Below are 17,523 nucleotides of genomic sequence, written 5' to 3'. Positions count from 1 at the left end.
AGGTTCTAGAAACCATATGGCAGATATGACAAAGGAAAACTACACTGAATTTGTCGTACGGACTCAGGCCATTTAGTCCTCTCCTTAACAATAACCTATGAGGACAGTTTCTATCTTGGGCGGACTACAGGTTTAATTTGAAAAGAAAATATTCAGTGAAAAATTGGCCAAAGAAGTTATGTTGTTTGAATCCCATAGTTGCTTATGGGTCACATAATATGCATTTCACAGCTCTGCCAAATCAAAAAGTGCATTATTATTAAAGTCTGTTTAAATTATACAGCCTTGAGATTCATCTGCTTACAGGGCTGCCACTAAACAAGAAACCTGAAAGAACCCAATTAAAAAAAAAGACCAACACCTAATGTGCAGAGAGGGGAAAAAACACAAATCGTGCAAAAAATAAAAGCAACCAAACAACATTTAGAAGGAAAGTGAGTCCATAGACACGAAGCCCAGGGCAGCCTGGGCAGGCCCACACCCTTAGCCTCAGTTCATCGCACAGCAGGACAGATCGTCGGGAAGCTTACAGACACGAAGCCTGGAGTGACCAGAGCAGTACACAGGACATGGCCTTGGCCTCAGTGCCACAGAGAGCTAAGTAACAGTCGCAGAGCAGAACCAGCCTGACCCTCACTCCAGTCCCGACCCCTTGACTTTTCAATTCATCTGGCGCAGCAATGGCGCAATCTTTTTAAAATTCTGAAATCACTCACCTTTTTTTGATATTCAAATGATTAAACTCTGCAGAAGTATATAAAAGGTTATGGATCTTTAATTCAAGAAGGGCAAAAATGTCCTTATTAAAGATTAATGCTAAACACAAAATTATAAAACAAACAAAACATGGAAGCTGTATTTAAAGATTATATTGTCAAATTTATTTTGTTTTCTTACTTATTTACTTAAGTCCATCACCCTAGTGGGGCATAGGGCACCAACAGCAGCACACCAGTGCCCTCTCTCCTGGACCAGACTTTCAAGCTGTCCCCAGGTGTAACCATCTTTGAAGGTCATTCCCCTCCCAGGGATGAGGTCTTTGGAGCTCCTGTTGGCTTTCCTGTAGCTCTGGGTTTTAAATGGGATGGAGTTGCTGGCCCCATGCCCAGCCCTCCTTGTTTCGCAGCCGGGCTTGGGACCATCCATGACAGAGTTTTATTTTGTTTTCATAAAGCTAAAATGATTAGATAAATATCAAATGAACAGGTGAAAAGCATACAAGATGTACACATTTTTAACAACTATGGTCTCAGGTTCAGGAAGGTATGTCAATTTCATGGAAATCTCCATGAACTTTAAATAGGGAGTTAATATTAATTCTCTTGGAAAATGAAAATGACATGGATAGAAAACTGGTTGGCGGATAGAAAGCAAAGGGTAGCAGTGAATGGGTGTTTCTCAGAATGGCAGGTGGTGACTAGTGGGGTGCCACAGGGCTCGGTATTGGGACCACGGCTGTTTACGATTTACGTCAATGATTTAGAGGAAGGCATTGTGAATAACATCAGCAAGTTTGCTGATGATACTAAGCTGGGTGGCAGTGTGACATGTGATGAGGATGTTAGGAGAATTCAAGGTGACTTGGATAGGCTGGGTGAGTGGGCAGAAACTTGGCAGATGGCGCTTAATGTGAATAAGTGTGAGGTTATACACTTTGGGAGCAAGAACAGGTAGGCAGATTATTATCTGAACGGTGTGGAGTTAGGTAAGGGAGAAATACAAAGAGATCTAGGAGTACTTGTTCATCAGTCTCTGAAGGTGAATGAGCAAGTGCAGCAGGCAGTGAAGAAGGCTAATGGAATGTTGGCCTTTATTACAAAGGGTATTGAGTACAAGAGCAAGGAAATCCTTTTGCATTTGTACAGGGCCCTGGTGAGACCACACCTGGAGTACTGTGTGCAGTTTTGGTCTCCAGGGTTAAGGAAGGACATCCTGGCTGTGGAGGAGGTGCAGCGTAGGTTCACTAGGTTAATTCTTGGGATGTCCAGACTGTCTTACGCAGAGAGGTTAGAGAGACTGGGCTTGTACACGCTGGAATTAAGGAGATTGAGGGGGTATCTGATTGAGATTGGACAAGATAGAGGCAGGAAATATGTTCCAGATGCTGGGAGAGTCCAGTACCAGAGGGCATGGTTTAAGAATAGGGGTTAGGTCATTTAGGACAGAGTTGAGGAGGAACTTCTTCTCCCAGAGAGTTGTGTAGGTGTGGAACGTGCTGCCTCAGAAGGCAGTGGAGGCCAATTCTCTGGATGCTTTCAAGAAGGAGCTAGATAGGTATCTTATGGATAGGGGAATCAAGGGTTATGGGGACAAGGCAGGAACTGGGTATTGATAGTAGATGATCAGCCATGATCTCAGAATGGCAGTGCAGGCTCGAAGGGCCGAATGGTCTACTTCTGCACCTATTGTCTATTGTCTATTGAAAGGAAGGTTTTTGTTTAGAGCTCCATCCCAGACAACATCCTTATGACCATCCTTTGCATCCAAATCAGTCCATTAATTTCCTTCATATAGTGCAGTCCCGGTTCTTCTGCTGCAGTCTAACATTTTACCATAGCCTCCCTGCCCTTATATTTTAAGCCCTGCCCCACTTTACTGCTATAAGTATCCTTGGACCTGAATATCAAGATCCCATGGTTCCTCACTCAACCCATAAGGTTTATGTATCATGTATCCTTTTTGCTATAATGCTGCATCTTACCTCCAATGAGCTTCCTCCTGGAATGGAGTTAACCTACAGGACAAAGGAAACTGTTTAACCAGCAACACACCCACTTCAGAACCAAGGCTACTGAACCTCAGTCACTGACAGTTTCCATGTATGTGTACATTCAGAGTCATCGTCAACTCATTCAATAGGACCATAAGACCATAAGATATAGGAGCAGAATTAGGCCACTTGGCCCATCGCATCTGTTCTGCCACTACATCATGGCTGAAACAATTTTCCTCTCAGCCCCAGTCTCCCCATATACCTTCATGCCCTGAGCAATCAAGAATCTATCAACCTCTGCCTTAAATATACATAAAGACGGCCTCCGCAGCTGCCTGTGGCAATGAATTCCACTGATTCCCCACTCCCTGTTAAAGAAATTCCTCCTCATCTCCGTCCTAAAAGGACACCCCTCTATTCTGAGGCACATCCACTCTATCAAAGCCTTTCACCATCAATAGGTTTCAATGAGGTCACCCCTCATTCTTCCGAATTCTAGTGAATACAAGCCCAGATCCAAATTCTCTTCATATGACAAGCCATTAAATCCTGGAATCATTTTTGTGAACCTCCTTTGAACCCTCTCCAGTTTCAGCACATCCTTTCTAAGATACGGGGCCCAAAACTGCTCACAATACTCCAAGTGAAGCCTCACTAGTGCTTTATAAAGTCTCAATGTTACATCCTTGCTTTTATGTTTGAGTCCTCTTGAAATGAATGCTAACATTGCATTTGCCTTCCTCACCACAAACTCAACCTGCAAATTAACCTTCATGGAATCCTGCACAAGGACTCTTAAGTCCCTTTGCACCTCTGTTTTTAGTGTTTTCTCTCCATTTGGAAAATAATCAATCCTTTCATTTCTTCTATCAAAGTGCATGACCATACAGCTCCCAACACTGTATTCCATCTGCCATTTCTTTGCCCTTTCTCCTAACCTGTCTAAGTCCTTCTGTGGCCTCCATACTTCCTAAAAACTACCTGTCTCTCCACCTACCTTCATATGGTCTGCAAACTTTGCAACAAAGCCATCAATTCCATCATCCACATCATTGACATACAATGTAAATTGATCTCACCACACAGCCCTGTGGAACACCACTAGTCACCTGCACCAGAAAAGGCTCCCTTCATTCCCATTCTTTGCCTCCTGCCAATCAGCTGCTGCTTTATCCATGCTACAATCTTTCCTGTAATGCCATGGGCTCGTAGCTTGTTAAGCAGTCTCACATATGGCACCTTGTCAAAAACCTTCTAAAAATCCAAGTACCCAATATCAACCAATTCTCCTTTCTCTATCTTGTTTGTTATTTCTTCAAAGAATTCCAACAGATTTGTCAGGAAAGACTTTCCCTTGAGGAAATCATGCTGACTACAGACTACTTTATCATGTGCCTCAAAGTACCGCAAAAACACATCCTTAACAATCGACTCCAACCTTTCAATCATATTATGATCATAGTCACCAAGGGTTCTTTTACCTTTAGCTACCTAATCAATTCTGGTTCATTGCACAACACACAATCCAGAATAGCTGATCTTCTAGTGTGCTCAACCACAGGTTGCTCTAAAAAGCTATCTCGTAGGCACTCTAGAAATCCTCTCTTGTAAGCCAACGCCAACCTAATTTTCCCAATCTACCTGCATACTGAAGTCCCCTATAACTATTATAACATTGCCCTTTTGACATGCATTTTCTCTCTCCCATTGTAATTTGTAAGCCACATCCTTACTATTGTTGGGGGTCTGTATACAACTCCCATCAGGGTCTTATTACCCTTGCAGTTCCTTAGCTCTATCCACAATGATTCAACACCTTCCAACCCTATATCACCTCTTTTTAATGATTTGATTTCATTTTTTAACCAACAGAGCAACACCACCCCCTCTCCCTTCCTGCCTATTCTTTCGGTACAATGTGTATCTTTGGACATTAAGCTCCCAGCTATAATCTCTCAGCCATGATTCAGTGATGCCAACAACATCACACCTGCCTATCTGCAACTGTGCTGTAAGTTCATCTACTTTATTCCATATACTGCGTGCATTCAAATACAATACCTTCAGTCCTGTATACACCCTTTTATATTTTGTCACACCATGCTCAACCTTTTGATTCCTGACTTTGTCTGAGGTCTCACCAACATCTGCCTCCACAACCTCTCCACTATCTGTTCTGCCATTCTAGTTCCCATCCCCCTGCAACTCTGGTTTAAACCTCATCGTGCAGAATTAACAAACCTTCCCACTAAGATATTGGTCCCTCTCTAGTTCAGGTGCAAACCATCCCTTCTGTACAGATCCCAACTTCCCGGAAGACAGCCCTTTTATCCTCGGGCAATGGACCTGATGAAGTCCCCTCCTCTCCAAATTTCCGATGCCCTGATCGGTCGCTAGTCAAAGCTCTATTACGCTGCCGTGACCTGCTCCTGCTTTTTATTCTCAGGCAGTGGACTTGATTGAAGTCCCCTCCACTCCAAATCCTATGTCCGGATTGGCTGCTGGTCAAAGCTATCAACATCAACAATGGACCTCAAATTAAACTTCTCCTAAGCAAATAAGCTTACCAACCTGCCATCATCAAAATACATTGTCCTCCGGTGGTGTAAAAGGCACTTTTGAAGATTAGCTTTATTTCTCATATGTACATGAAAATATCAAATCATTAAGTTCTGCGTCGGCAACCGAAACAGTCTGAGGATGTGTTGGTGTAAGCTGCAAGTGTCAACCCACTTCCGGCACTATGATAGCATGGCTACTTCAATAGTCAACGAGAATTGGAAGTGCAAATCTGCAGAGAGATAGCAGGCAACTGCAGGAAACATGAAGTTGTGGTGGTAGGGGATTTTAATTTTCCATATATTGATTGGGTCTCCCATACTGTTAGGGGTCCAGATGGTTTAGAGTTTGTAAAATGTGTTCAGGAAAGTTTTCTAAATCAATATATAGAGGGCCCAACTAGAGGGGATGCAATATTGGATCTCCTGTTAGGAAATGAGTTAGTACGAGAGGGCATGACTTCAGGATTGAAGGGCGCCCTTTCAGAACAGAAATGCAAAGAAATTTTTTTAGTCAGAGGGTGGTGGATCTACGGAATTTGTTGCCACGGGCAGCAGTGGAGGCCAAGTCATTGGGTGTATTTAAGGCAGAGATTGATAGGTATCTGAGTAGCCAGGGCATCAAAGGTAATGGTGAGAAGGCGGGGCAGTGGGACTAAATAGGATAAAATGGAGCAGCTCATGATAAAATGGCGGAGCAGACTCGATGGGCTGAATGGCCTACTTCTGCTCCTTTGTCTTATGGTCTTATGGTCTTATGGACAAGTGACAGAAGTCTGTGTAGGGGAGCACTTTGGTTCCAGTGATTCTAACACCATTAGTTTCAACTTGATCATGGACAAGGATAGATCTGGTCCTAGGGTTGAGGTTCTTAACTGGAAGAAGGCCAAATTTGAAGAAATGAGAAAGGATCTAAAAAGCGTGGATTGGGACAGGTTGTTCTCTGGCAAGGATGTGATCGGTAGGTGGGAAGCCTTCAAAGCAGAAATTTTGAGAGTGCAGAATTTGTATGTTCCTATCAGGATTAAAGGCAACGTGAATAGGAATAAGGAACCTTGGTTCTCAAGGGATATTGTAACTCTGATAAAGAAGAAGAGGGAGTTGAATGACGTGTATAGGAAGCAGGGAGTAAATAAGGTGCTTGAGGAGTATAAGAAGTGCAAGAAAATATTTAAGAAAGAAATCAGGAGGGCTAAAAGAAGACATGAGGTTGCCTTGGCAATCAAAGTGAAGGATAATCCAAAGAGCTTTTACAGGTATATTAAGAGCAAAAGGATTGTAAGGGATAAAATTGGTCCTCTTGAAGATCAGAGTGGTCGGCTATGTGCGGAACCAAAGGAAATGGGGGAGATCTTAAATAGGTTTTTTTCATCTGTATTTACTAAGGAAATTGGCATGAAGTCTGTGGAATTAAGGGAAACAAGTAATGAGATGATGGAAACTGTACAGATCGAAAATGAGGAGGTCCTTGCTGTCTTGAGGAAAATTAAAGTGGATAAATCCCCGGGACCTGACAGGGTGTTCCCCCGGACCTTGAAGGAGACTAGTGTTGAAATTGCAGGGGCCCTGGCTGAAATATTTAAAATGTCGCTGTCTACAGGTGAGGTGCCGGAGGATTGGAGAGTGGCTCATGTTATTCCGTTGTTTAAAAAAGGATCGAAAAGTAATCTGGGAAATTATAGGCCAGTAAGTTTAACGTTGGTAGTAGGTAAGTTATTGGAGGGAGTACTAAGAGACAGAATCTACAAGCATTTGGATAGACAGGGACTTATTAGGGAGAGTCAACATGGCCTCGTGTGTAGTAGGTCATGTTTGACCAATCTATTGGAGTTTTTCGAGGAGGTTACCAGGAAAGTGGATGAAGGGAAGGCAGTGGATATTGTCTACATGGACTTCAGTAAGGCCTTTGACAAGGTCCCGCATGGGAGGTTAGTTAGGAAAATTCAGTCACGAGGTATACATGGAGAGCTGGTAAATTGGATTAGACATTGGCTCAATGGAAGAAGCCAAAGAGTGGTAGTAGAGAATTGCTTCTCCGAGTGGAGGCCTGTGACTAGTGGTGTGCCACAGGGATCAGTGCTGGGTCCATTGTTATTTGTCATCTATGTCAATGATCTGGATGATAATGTGGTAAATTGGATCAGCAAGTTTGCTGATGATACAAAGATTGGAGGTGTAGTAGACAGTGAGGAAGGTTTTCAGAGCCTGCAGAGGGACTTGGACCAGCTGGAAAAATGGGCTGAAAAATGGCAGATGGAGTTTAATACTGACAAGTGTGAGGTATTGCACGTCGGAAGGACAAACCAACGTAGAACATACAGGGTTAATGGTAAGGCACTGAGGAGTGCAGTGGAACAGAGGGATCTGGGAATACAGATACAAAATTCCCTAAAAGTGGCGTCACAGGTAGATAGGGTCGTAAAGAGAGCTTTTGGTACATTGGCCTTTATTAATCAAAGTATTGAGTATAAGAGCTGGAATGTTATGATGAGGTTGTATAAGGCATTGGTGAGGCCGAATCTGGAGTATTGTGTTCCGTTTTGGTCACCAAATTACAGGAAGGATATAAATAAGGTTGAAAGAGTGCAGAGAAGGTTTACAAGGATGTTGCCAGGACTTGAGAAACTCAGTTACAGAGAAAGGTTGAATAGGTTAGGACTTTATTCCCTGGAGCGTAGAAGAATGAGGGGAGATTTGATAGAGGTATAGAAAATTATGATGGGTATAGGTAGAGTGAATGCAAGCAGGCTTTTTCCACTGAGGCAAGGGGAGAAAAAAACCAGAGGACATGGGTTAAAGGTGAGGGGGGAAAAGTTTAAAGGGAACATTAGAGGGGGCTTCTTCACACAGAGAGTGGTGGGAGTATGGAATGAGCTGCCAGACGAGGTGGTAAATGCGGGTTTTTTTTAACATTTAAGAATAAATTGGACAGATACATGGATGGGAGGTGTATGGAGGGATATGGTCCGTGTGCAGGTCAGTGGGACTAGGCAGAAAATGGTTCAGCACAGCCAAGAAGGGCCAAAAGGCCTGTTTCTGTGCTGTAGTTTCTATGGTTTCTATGGTTTCTCATTGGAACATGGGAGGAGAATGGAACTCCTGAAGGAAACCCAAGTTCACAAGCACGACCTATGTACAGACAGCGATGGGAATTGAACCCCGATTGGTGATTGTTGCCGTTGTACAGCAATGGATGTGCTGACCTCTACGCTACCATGCCGCCATGATAAGAACTTTTTTTAAGCAATTGAATTTAAATTTCTGCTGGGATTTGAACTCATGACTATGAATTGTTAGACCAGACTTCTAGACTACTGGGAAAGTAACCATTGGGCTATTGTAACTTACATAACTTACTTTCATACCTCAGGAATCAAGCTTTTCTTTTAAATGACCATTTTAATCAAGTTTAAAGTCATGTAGATGATTGTAGACAGAGCACTGAAGAGCAAATTTTTGGTAACAGTTGTCTGATGCTAACTCGACACTCATTTGTCACTTTATTATTGTGAGAACATTTATGGGAAGCTGATTGATTGCAATTGATAGCTACAACAATTAATATTTTTACTTGGTAAGCAGGTAGTAGGCATTTAGAATAGTTGTGTTTTTCTACAAGATTCCCAGGTGCATTGATGTAATTTCATTTAAATATTTAGCTTCACATACAGATTCTTTAACCAGATGCACTTTTTAAAATTCTGTTGATAGGCCTACATCACCTGTGCCCTTGGAATACAATACGTTGGTTACTGCATGATCTGCTTTGGTGCCTTTAACTCTGTTTTTTCTCTAACTTTTGGAAAATTATCAAAATATACTGGACGTATTCCATTGTTCTTCTATGGTGAGTTAAGTAGTTTTTATTTTTAAACTGACAGGACTCAAGAGAACATCTGAGGTCTAATCCACCAAGAAACTGTTCATACTAGTTACCAAATTTAATACATTGTCATTGTCTGATAAGAAACCACTCAGTTGGATTGTATCTCCTATATTAATTGACTTTATGAAGGAAACTTTTCTGTGAAGATATGAGGGAAAGAAACAAGGGAGGTGAAGAGAAACAGTGCTTAGAAGAGGGGAGAGGCAGCATCAGAAAGAAGAGGGTTGCACGTGTCTGGGAAAAGTTAAAAGTTCAAAGTAAATTATCGAAGTAGGTATATGTCATCATGTACCACCCTGAGATTCATTTTCTTATGGACATTCACAGCAGAACCAGGAAATACAATAGAATCATTGAAAACTACATACAAAAATGGACAAACAACCAATGTGCAAAAGAAGACAAAGTGTACATATATAAAAATAAATTAATAATAATGATAATAAATAAATAAATAATATTGAGTTGTAGAGTTCTTGTAGAATCAGTCCAGACTTTAGGTGAGTGAAGTTATCCACAATGGTTTGGAAGCCTGATAACTGTTCGTGAAACTGGTGGTGTGAGATCCAAGGCTCTTATATCTCCTTCCTGATAGCAAAGGAAGTTGTGTCCTAGGTGAGAATGTTGTGATGTAGGCCATGAAAGAAAAGATATATCCAACCAACCAGACATAGTAATACTGGACAAGGAACAGAAGAAAACAGTAGTAGTAGATGTAGCAATCCCGAATGACAGTAACATCAGGCAGAAAGAATATGAGAAGCTGGCGAAATACCAAGGCTTGAAAGAGCAGATAGAAAAGACTTAGGAAGTTAAAAGCAGACTAATCCTGGTGCTGGTAGGAGCACTTGGAACTGTGACACCTAGAGTGAGAGGGTGGCTCCAACAAATCCTGCGAACAACATCTGAGATAATATATAACATTCCATATTCATTTGCAGCTCACTTGGAAAACATCAGGAACAATTGATGTGTGCAGCTTCAGAATGACTGAAGCATATTTCAGGGAAGTTCTGCTCAGTACAGCTGGGTAGCTGACTGTGTCTATGCTGATCAAAAAAGAACTCATGCCACTTTCCATTAGCTGATTGCCAATTTTGCAGGTGAAGTGTACATTCAGACACTTCCTATATGTGATAAGGGTTTCTGCTCCATCATATGTCTGGGCATGGAGGTACTTCAATGATCATACAGGCAACTGAAAACAGGGAACACAGTGAAAAAAAGTCATATTGAAAAATACAGATGGAGGAGATAAACAAATGACAAAAATCTACTTGGAGTTGGGAAAATTATTGGAAGATATATATTTATTTATTAAAAACACTGCGGATTTTGTTTTGGGCAACACACATCAAAGTTGCTGGTGAACGCAGCAGGCCAGGCAGCATCTCTAGGAAGAGGCACAGTCGACGTTTCGGGCCGAGACCCTTTGTCAGGACTAACTGAAGGAAGAGCTAGTAAGAGATTTGAAAGTGGGAGGGGGAGGGGGAGATCCAAAATGATAGGAGAAGACAGGAGGGGGAGGGATGGAGCCAAGAGTTGGAAAGAGGTACAGTCGACATTTCGGGCCGAGACCCTTCGTCAGGACTAACTGAAGGAAGAGCTAGTAAGAGATTTGAAAGTGGGAGGGGGAGGTGGAGGCCGATTTTGTTTTTAAGTTTTTTTCTTACCACCAACCATAGATTATAATGAATGGTGAAAGGCCTTGATAGAGGGGATGTGGAGAGGGTGTTTCCTACAGTGGAATAGTCTAAGACCAGAGGACACAGCCTCAGAATAGAGAGACGTCCTTTTAGAACAGAGATGAGTTGGAATTTTTTTTAGCCAGAGTGTGGTGAATCTGTGGAATTCTTTGCCACAGGCGGCTGTGGAGGCCAAGTCTTTATGTATATTTAAGGTTGAGGTTGATAGGTTCTTGATTGGTCAGGGCATGAAGGGATAAGGGAGAAGGCAGGCGACTGGGGTTGAGAGGAGAATTGGATCAGCCATGATGAAATGACACAGCAAACTTGAGGGGCCAAATGGTCTAATTCAGCTCCTATATCTTATGGTCTTATTTCAGTTCTAATTTATCAGGCTACTGTTAGGAATGATTTATAGGTCTCTGGATCTTCAGAATTGTCTTGACTGACAATCTAGATCAGCCTTTCTCAACCTTTTTGCCCTGGAGGAACCCTTGAATTAATTTTCAGGTCTCAGGGAAACCCTGCATAAAAATTATTGTATCTCAGCTCACAGTACATTAGCATGATCAAGTTGTAGATATAGTAATCCAAAAATAATTGTCCATGCTCTCTGTCAATGAATTTTTAGCCAACCTTTCTTGAAAAAAAGCTGGTAGTTAAACTTAGCTTGCCTTCCTTGAAATTAATTTCTTTCTTTCCCCTTCATAAATTTTAAAAACTCATAAGGCAAACATAATAAATATCTGTTAAATAACTGGCTTAAGCCAAAATGGGATTTAATATTTCTGAAGGTAGGCTCAGTGGATTTATTTTAAATAAAGGCTGTAAATTGATTTTAATTAATGTGATTTACAACATGAAAATTTATTGACAATGTTAAATAGTAAAGTTACTAAAAGTATAAGTCAAAACAACATGAATAAAAAGACATAGTTTTATACAAGACTTTGAAAAAACATTTTCTTACTAAGTGACATAATCAGGTTCAAATACAAGCCTAGCATGTGAAACCTGTGCTTGTTTTTACTCCACAAATACTTAATTCTGGGTTGAACTTGAGATAAGCACACACGGATTTCACCTTCAACTGGAATGAAATGATTTCTAACATTGCTCTTGATGCTTATTAAACAAGGGAAAGCTTGCTCACTCATGTAAGAAGTTGAAAACTGCAGTTAAATGTCCATTGCTTTCGTATGAATGGCAGGATACTCTTCTTTCACAGAAACCCAGAACTCGTCCAGGGGCAGGCCAGTAAACCTGCACGATCAGACTGCAGCTCACAAAATTCTTCCTCTACTCTCAAAGTCAAGTTCTGAGGCTGTGTATAAGACTTAGAGAAAGAGTCCCTCACTCAGTCATACACTTGTGTTGAAAGAGAGGAAAAATACTGTTCATTTTTGTTCTGCAGTTCTTCCAGGTGATTTTCAATAGGACTCGAGACTTTCTGATCCTTCGTCACTCTCAAAACTAAGCAACAGTGGAAATATTTCACGATTTCCACTTGCAACATGATTTTTCCAAAGATTCACTTTCCTTTTAAATCCAAGAATCTTTTAACTTGAAGTCAAAACATTTTCTCCAGGGCCTCACAGAGATTTTTTTTTTGTTCAACTGGTTCCACAAATACTCTAGCCGAAGTTATCCCTCCTTAGCCCAGTTCTAAAGGACTGTCCTTTGACCCTAGATTTCCCCACTACAGGAAACATCCTCTCCACGTCCACCCTTTCTAGGTCTTTAAACGGGACCTTCGACAGGAGTTCAGTGAAACCATCTCTCACGGCTCCCCATCTGTAATTTCTTCAGCTCTTCCTTCCTTTAGTTAGTCCTGATGAAGGGTCTCGGCCCAAAACATGGACTGTACCTCTTCCTAGAGATGCTGCCTGGCCTGCTGCGTTCACCAGCAACTTTTATGTGTGTTGTCGTTCAATATTTGATAGGTTTCAGTGAAATTTCCCCTCCCGCTCATTCATGGGAATACAGTTCCCTGCACTATATATTCAATCTGTATTCGGAGCCACTTCGTTGCTCATTATCCTAATCTGTCCAAATCCTTCTGCAGACTCACTAGTTCCTCAACACTACCACCTCTCCACTTTATATTGTCTGCAAATTTGGCCACAAAGCCATCAATTCCATCATCTAAATCACTGACAAATAACATGAAAAGAAGCAGTCCCAACACGGAACCCTGCAGAATACCAACATCTGGGAGCATTTCATAGGTAGTGGGAGCATGTCCCCATTACCACATCTAGCTATTACAGAGGTTTATTAAACAGAGATTAATAAAAGTCTAATGGGGTGGGGGGGGGGTGGTCATCATTTCCCCGGCTATAGAGCCTAATGGCTGAGGTAAGAATGACCTCATATAGCAGTCTTTGGAGCAGTGCAGTTGTCTTAGTCTATTACTAATGTGCTCCTTTGTTCAGCCAAGGTGGCATGCAGAGGACGAGAGACGTTGTCCAGAATTGCCAAGATTTTCCAGAGGGTCCTTTGTTTTACCACATCCTCCAGTTTGTCCAATTTAACTCCTACAACAGAGCCAGCTTTTCTAATCAGTTTACTGAGCCAGTTGGTTTACCTGTGTTCATACCATTGCCCCAGCACACCACTGCATAGAGGATTGTACTGGCAACAATGAACCGATAGAACATGTGAAGGAGAGGCCTGCATACTCCAAAGGACCTCAGTCTCCTCAGGAAGCAGAGGCCAATCTGACCTTCTTGTACACAGCCTCTGTGTTGGTGCTTCACTCAAGTCTGTCATCTGGGTGCAGCCCCAGGAACTTGTTAGTCCTCACCACATCCATGTCCTCACTGTCAATAGTAACGGGGAGTAGTGCAGGCTTAGTCTTCCTACAGTCCATCACCATCTCCTTTGTCTTACTGATATTGAGCTGCAGATGATTCAGCTTACACCATTTGACAAAGTCCTCCACCAGGGCCATGTATTCATCCTCCTGTCCTTGCTTTATGCACCCACTCATCAGAGAATTTCTCAAATGACATGATTCAGCGTTGTATCTAAAGTCTAAGGTATACAGGATAAACAGCAAGGGAGCCAATACAGTCCCCTGTGGGGCCCCAGTGCTGCCTATAGCCATGCCTGACACACAGCCCTGAAGCCACACAGATTGTGGTCTGCCAGTCAGGTAGTGCTTTATCCAGGATACAATGGAAGTGCCAACCTGCATTGAACAGAGCTTTTCTGCCAGTAATGAGGGCTGTGTGGTATTGAAGGCAATTGGGAAATCAAAAAACATGATCCTCACAGAGCTGCCCTGCTTATCCAAATGGGAGTAGGCTCTGTTCAGCAGGTAGATGACAGCATCGTCGATGCCAATGTGCTCCTGGTAGGCAAATTGCAGAGGATGGATGGCTGATCTGACCAGGGGACGGAGATGAGCCAGGACCGGCCACTCTAGGGACTTCATGATGTGTGAGGTCAGGGCCACTGGGTGGTAGTCATTCGAGACTTTCCGGCAGACCTTGTTGGGTACTGGGACCACACACGATATTTTCCACACCGTCAGGATCCTTCCCAGGCTGAGACTCAGATTATAAATGCACTGGAGAACTCCACACAGCTGCTCAGCGCACTCCTTCCGGACCTTGGGGTTCACACCATCCGGTTCCAACGTTTTGCCAGGTCTGATTTTCCCCAGAGCCCTTTTCACCTGCTCAATAGGTGAAGGTGAAGTATAAAGATTTAGGGGGGAACCTGCAGGATATAGACAGTTAAAGGTGCAGGTATTAATAATGAAATAACAAAAATAACTGAAATAGTGGAGGCCAGTTTAGAGCAGGGATGGAGGAGGTTATAGAACTTGGATACAAATCACAGAAGGTTAATATGCAGGTACAGCAAGCAGAAAGGAAAATTTCATGGAGAGATATCATACTTCTAAAATCTATTTAAGTATGATAAGATGGACTCTTGATCTCACAATCAACTTCGTTAAGATCTTGCACTGTATTGCTTACCTGCACTGCACCTTCTCTGTAGCTATACACTTTATTTTGCACTGTTATTGTTTGACCTAGTTCTACATCAAAGCACTGTTAATTTGATCAGTATGAATAGTAAGCAAGACAAGCTGTTAGTCATAGTCATAGTCATACTTTATTGATCTCAGGGCAAATTGGTTAAATGTACAGTGTCTATAAAAGCATTCAACTCCTCCCCCCCCCCCAGAAGTTTTCATGTTTTATTGTTTTATAGCATTGAATCACAGTGGAGTTATTTTTTTTACACAGGTCAGCAGTAAAAAAGATTCTTTTGTTTCGAAGTGAAAACAGATCTCTACAAAGTGATCTAAATTAATTACAAATATAAAACAAAATAATTGATTGCCCACTGTATGTATTCACCCCTTTCAAATCAATATTTAGTAGATGCACCTTTGGCAGCAATTACAGCCATGAGTCTGTGTGGATAGGTCTCTATCAACTTTGCACATCTGGACACTGCAATTTTTCTCCTTTCTTCTTTACAAAACTGCTCAAGCTCTGTCAGATCCCTCCCCCTCCTGTCTTCGCCTATCATTTTGGATCTCCCCCTCCCCCTCCCACTTTCAAATCTCTTCCTAGAGATGCTGCCTGGTCTGCTGCGTTCACCAGCAACTTTGATGTGTGTTGCTTGAATTTCTAACATCTGCAGAATTCCTCGTGTTTCTGTTAGATTGAATGGGGATTGTGAGTGAAAGGAGCCCTTTTCAAATCCAGCCACAAATACTCAATTGGATTGAGGTCTGGACTCTAACTTGTCCATTCCAGGACATTAACTTTGTTGTTTTTAAGCCATTGCCGTGTAGCTTTGGCTTTATGCTTAGGGTTATTGTCTTGCTGGAAAGCAAATCTTCTCCCAAGTCGCAGTTCTCTTGCAGACTGCGTCAGGTTTTCCTGCAGGATTTCCTTGTATTTTGCTGCATTCATTTCACCCTCTACCTTCACAAGCCTTCCAGGGCCTGCTATAGTGAATCATCCCCACAGCATGATGCCACTATCATGCTTCACGGTAAGGATGCTGTGTTTTTGTTGATGTGCGGTGTTTGGCTTACGCCAAACACAGCATTTAGTCTGCTAGCCAAAAAAGTTCAATTTTGGTTTCATCAGACCTTAGAACCTCCTTCCAGCTGACTTCAGAGTCTCTCACATGCCTTCTGTCAAACTCTAGCCGAGATTTTATGTGTTTTTTTTTCCAATAGTGGCTTTTTCTTTGCTACTCTCCTAGAAAGCGGTGACTGGCGAAACACCTAGGCAACAGTTGTTGTATGCACAGTGTCTCCCATTTCAGCCACTAAAGTTGTCATAGGTCTCTTGGTAGCCTCCCACACTAGTCCTCTTCTTGCACTGTCACTCAGTTTTTGAGGATGGCCTGTTCTAGTCAGATTTAGAGCTGTGCTATATTCTTTCCACTTCTTGATAATTAACTTAACTGTACTCCAAGGGATATTCAGTGACTTGGAAATTTTCTTGTAACCATCTCCTGACTTGTGCTTTTCAAAAACTATTTTACAGAGTGGCTTTGAGTTTTCTTTTGTCTTCATGGTGTAGTTTTTGCCAGGATACTGACTAACCAGCAGTTAGACCTTCTAGATACAGGTGTATTTTTACTATAATCAATTGAAACACCTTGACTGCACACAGGTTCATACAGGATACTTTAACTAATTAAGTGACTTCTAAAACCAATTGGCTGCACCAGTGATGATTTGGTGTGTCATATTAAAGGGGGTAAATACTTAGGCAATCAATTATTTGTAATTAATTTAGATCACTTTGTAGTGATCTGTTTCCATTTTGACATGTTGATCAGTGTCAAAAAAGCCTAATTAAATCCACCGTGATTCAATCTTGTAAAGCAATAAAACATGAAAACTTCTGGGGGTGGGGAATAATATGACAATAAACCAATTCCAATTTGTAAATCGTTTAAGTAGCTGTAATATTTGTTCCATAAACAATCTCACCAATTATATTAAAAGGAATGGGTGGGGAGGTTAAGGGTTAGTGAAACTATGATTATTATTAATTCATCCAATAAACACCCATGGAGCAGACTAAAGCTTTCAGAAAACTATGTTTTGTTGCACATTACACCAAAAATTGGTGCAAACTTTCAGTAATTCCACTCGATGATTTTAAGATATAAAGGTCTATTATATGTATATTACTGTACAATAATCTTACCACTTTCATTTGCTTCATGTTACAGCAACTCTTGTCAATCTGGCATCAATAATTTCATTGCTTTTATGGAAACCACATCCAAATCAACTACCGGTGTTTTTTGTGTTTCCCGTTCTTTGGGGAATGGCTGATGCTATCTGGCAGACACAAACTAATGGTATGATGAAAAGTAATAAGCAATAAGATAATATTATTATTAAATTAAAAATGAAATTAAGATTAATATTGAAAAAGAACTGTTATTGCAAGGAAGATTAAGTTAAGGTCAGATTTTTTGGTATAAATATGTGTTCTGCCTTTACTGTGTGGTCAGTATAATTTAGGTAACAGGTCAGCAGAAAAAAAAAGATTCTTTTGTGTCAAAGTGAAAACAGATCTCTACAAAGTAATCTAAATTAATTACAGATCTTCATCTGGGATTGACAGGTAACCAACATTTGGTTCATTCACATAGATTGCTACAGCATAGACACACTGAAGTTCT

General features: G+C 41.5%; 1 protein-coding gene across 3 annotated transcripts in view; it reads left to right on the top strand.

Annotated features, from left to right (window-relative positions):
• Positions 1-17,523, top strand: part of unc93a (unc-93 homolog A) — a 75,954-nt gene that overhangs the window by 33,466 nt on the left and 24,965 nt on the right. For all 3 annotated transcript variants that reach the window (XR_011886904.1, XM_072265965.1, XM_072265964.1), the window contains 2 exons: positions 8,983-9,118; positions 17,065-17,196. Coding sequence is in view for 2 of the 3 variants with exons in the window: in XM_072265965.1 (XP_072122066.1) it covers positions 8,983-9,118; positions 17,065-17,196 (268 nt within the window). In the remaining variant the exon portion in view is untranslated. The remainder of the gene's footprint in view (positions 1-8,982; positions 9,119-17,064; positions 17,197-17,523) is intronic.

Source organism: Mobula birostris, chromosome 8 (assembly GCF_030028105.1).
Source record: "Mobula birostris isolate sMobBir1 chromosome 8, sMobBir1.hap1, whole genome shotgun sequence".
NCBI lineage: Eukaryota > Metazoa > Chordata > Chondrichthyes > Myliobatiformes > Myliobatidae > Mobula > Mobula birostris.
Note: the sequence above shows the minus strand (reverse complement) of the source record. Positions and strands in the feature narration are given on the sequence as shown.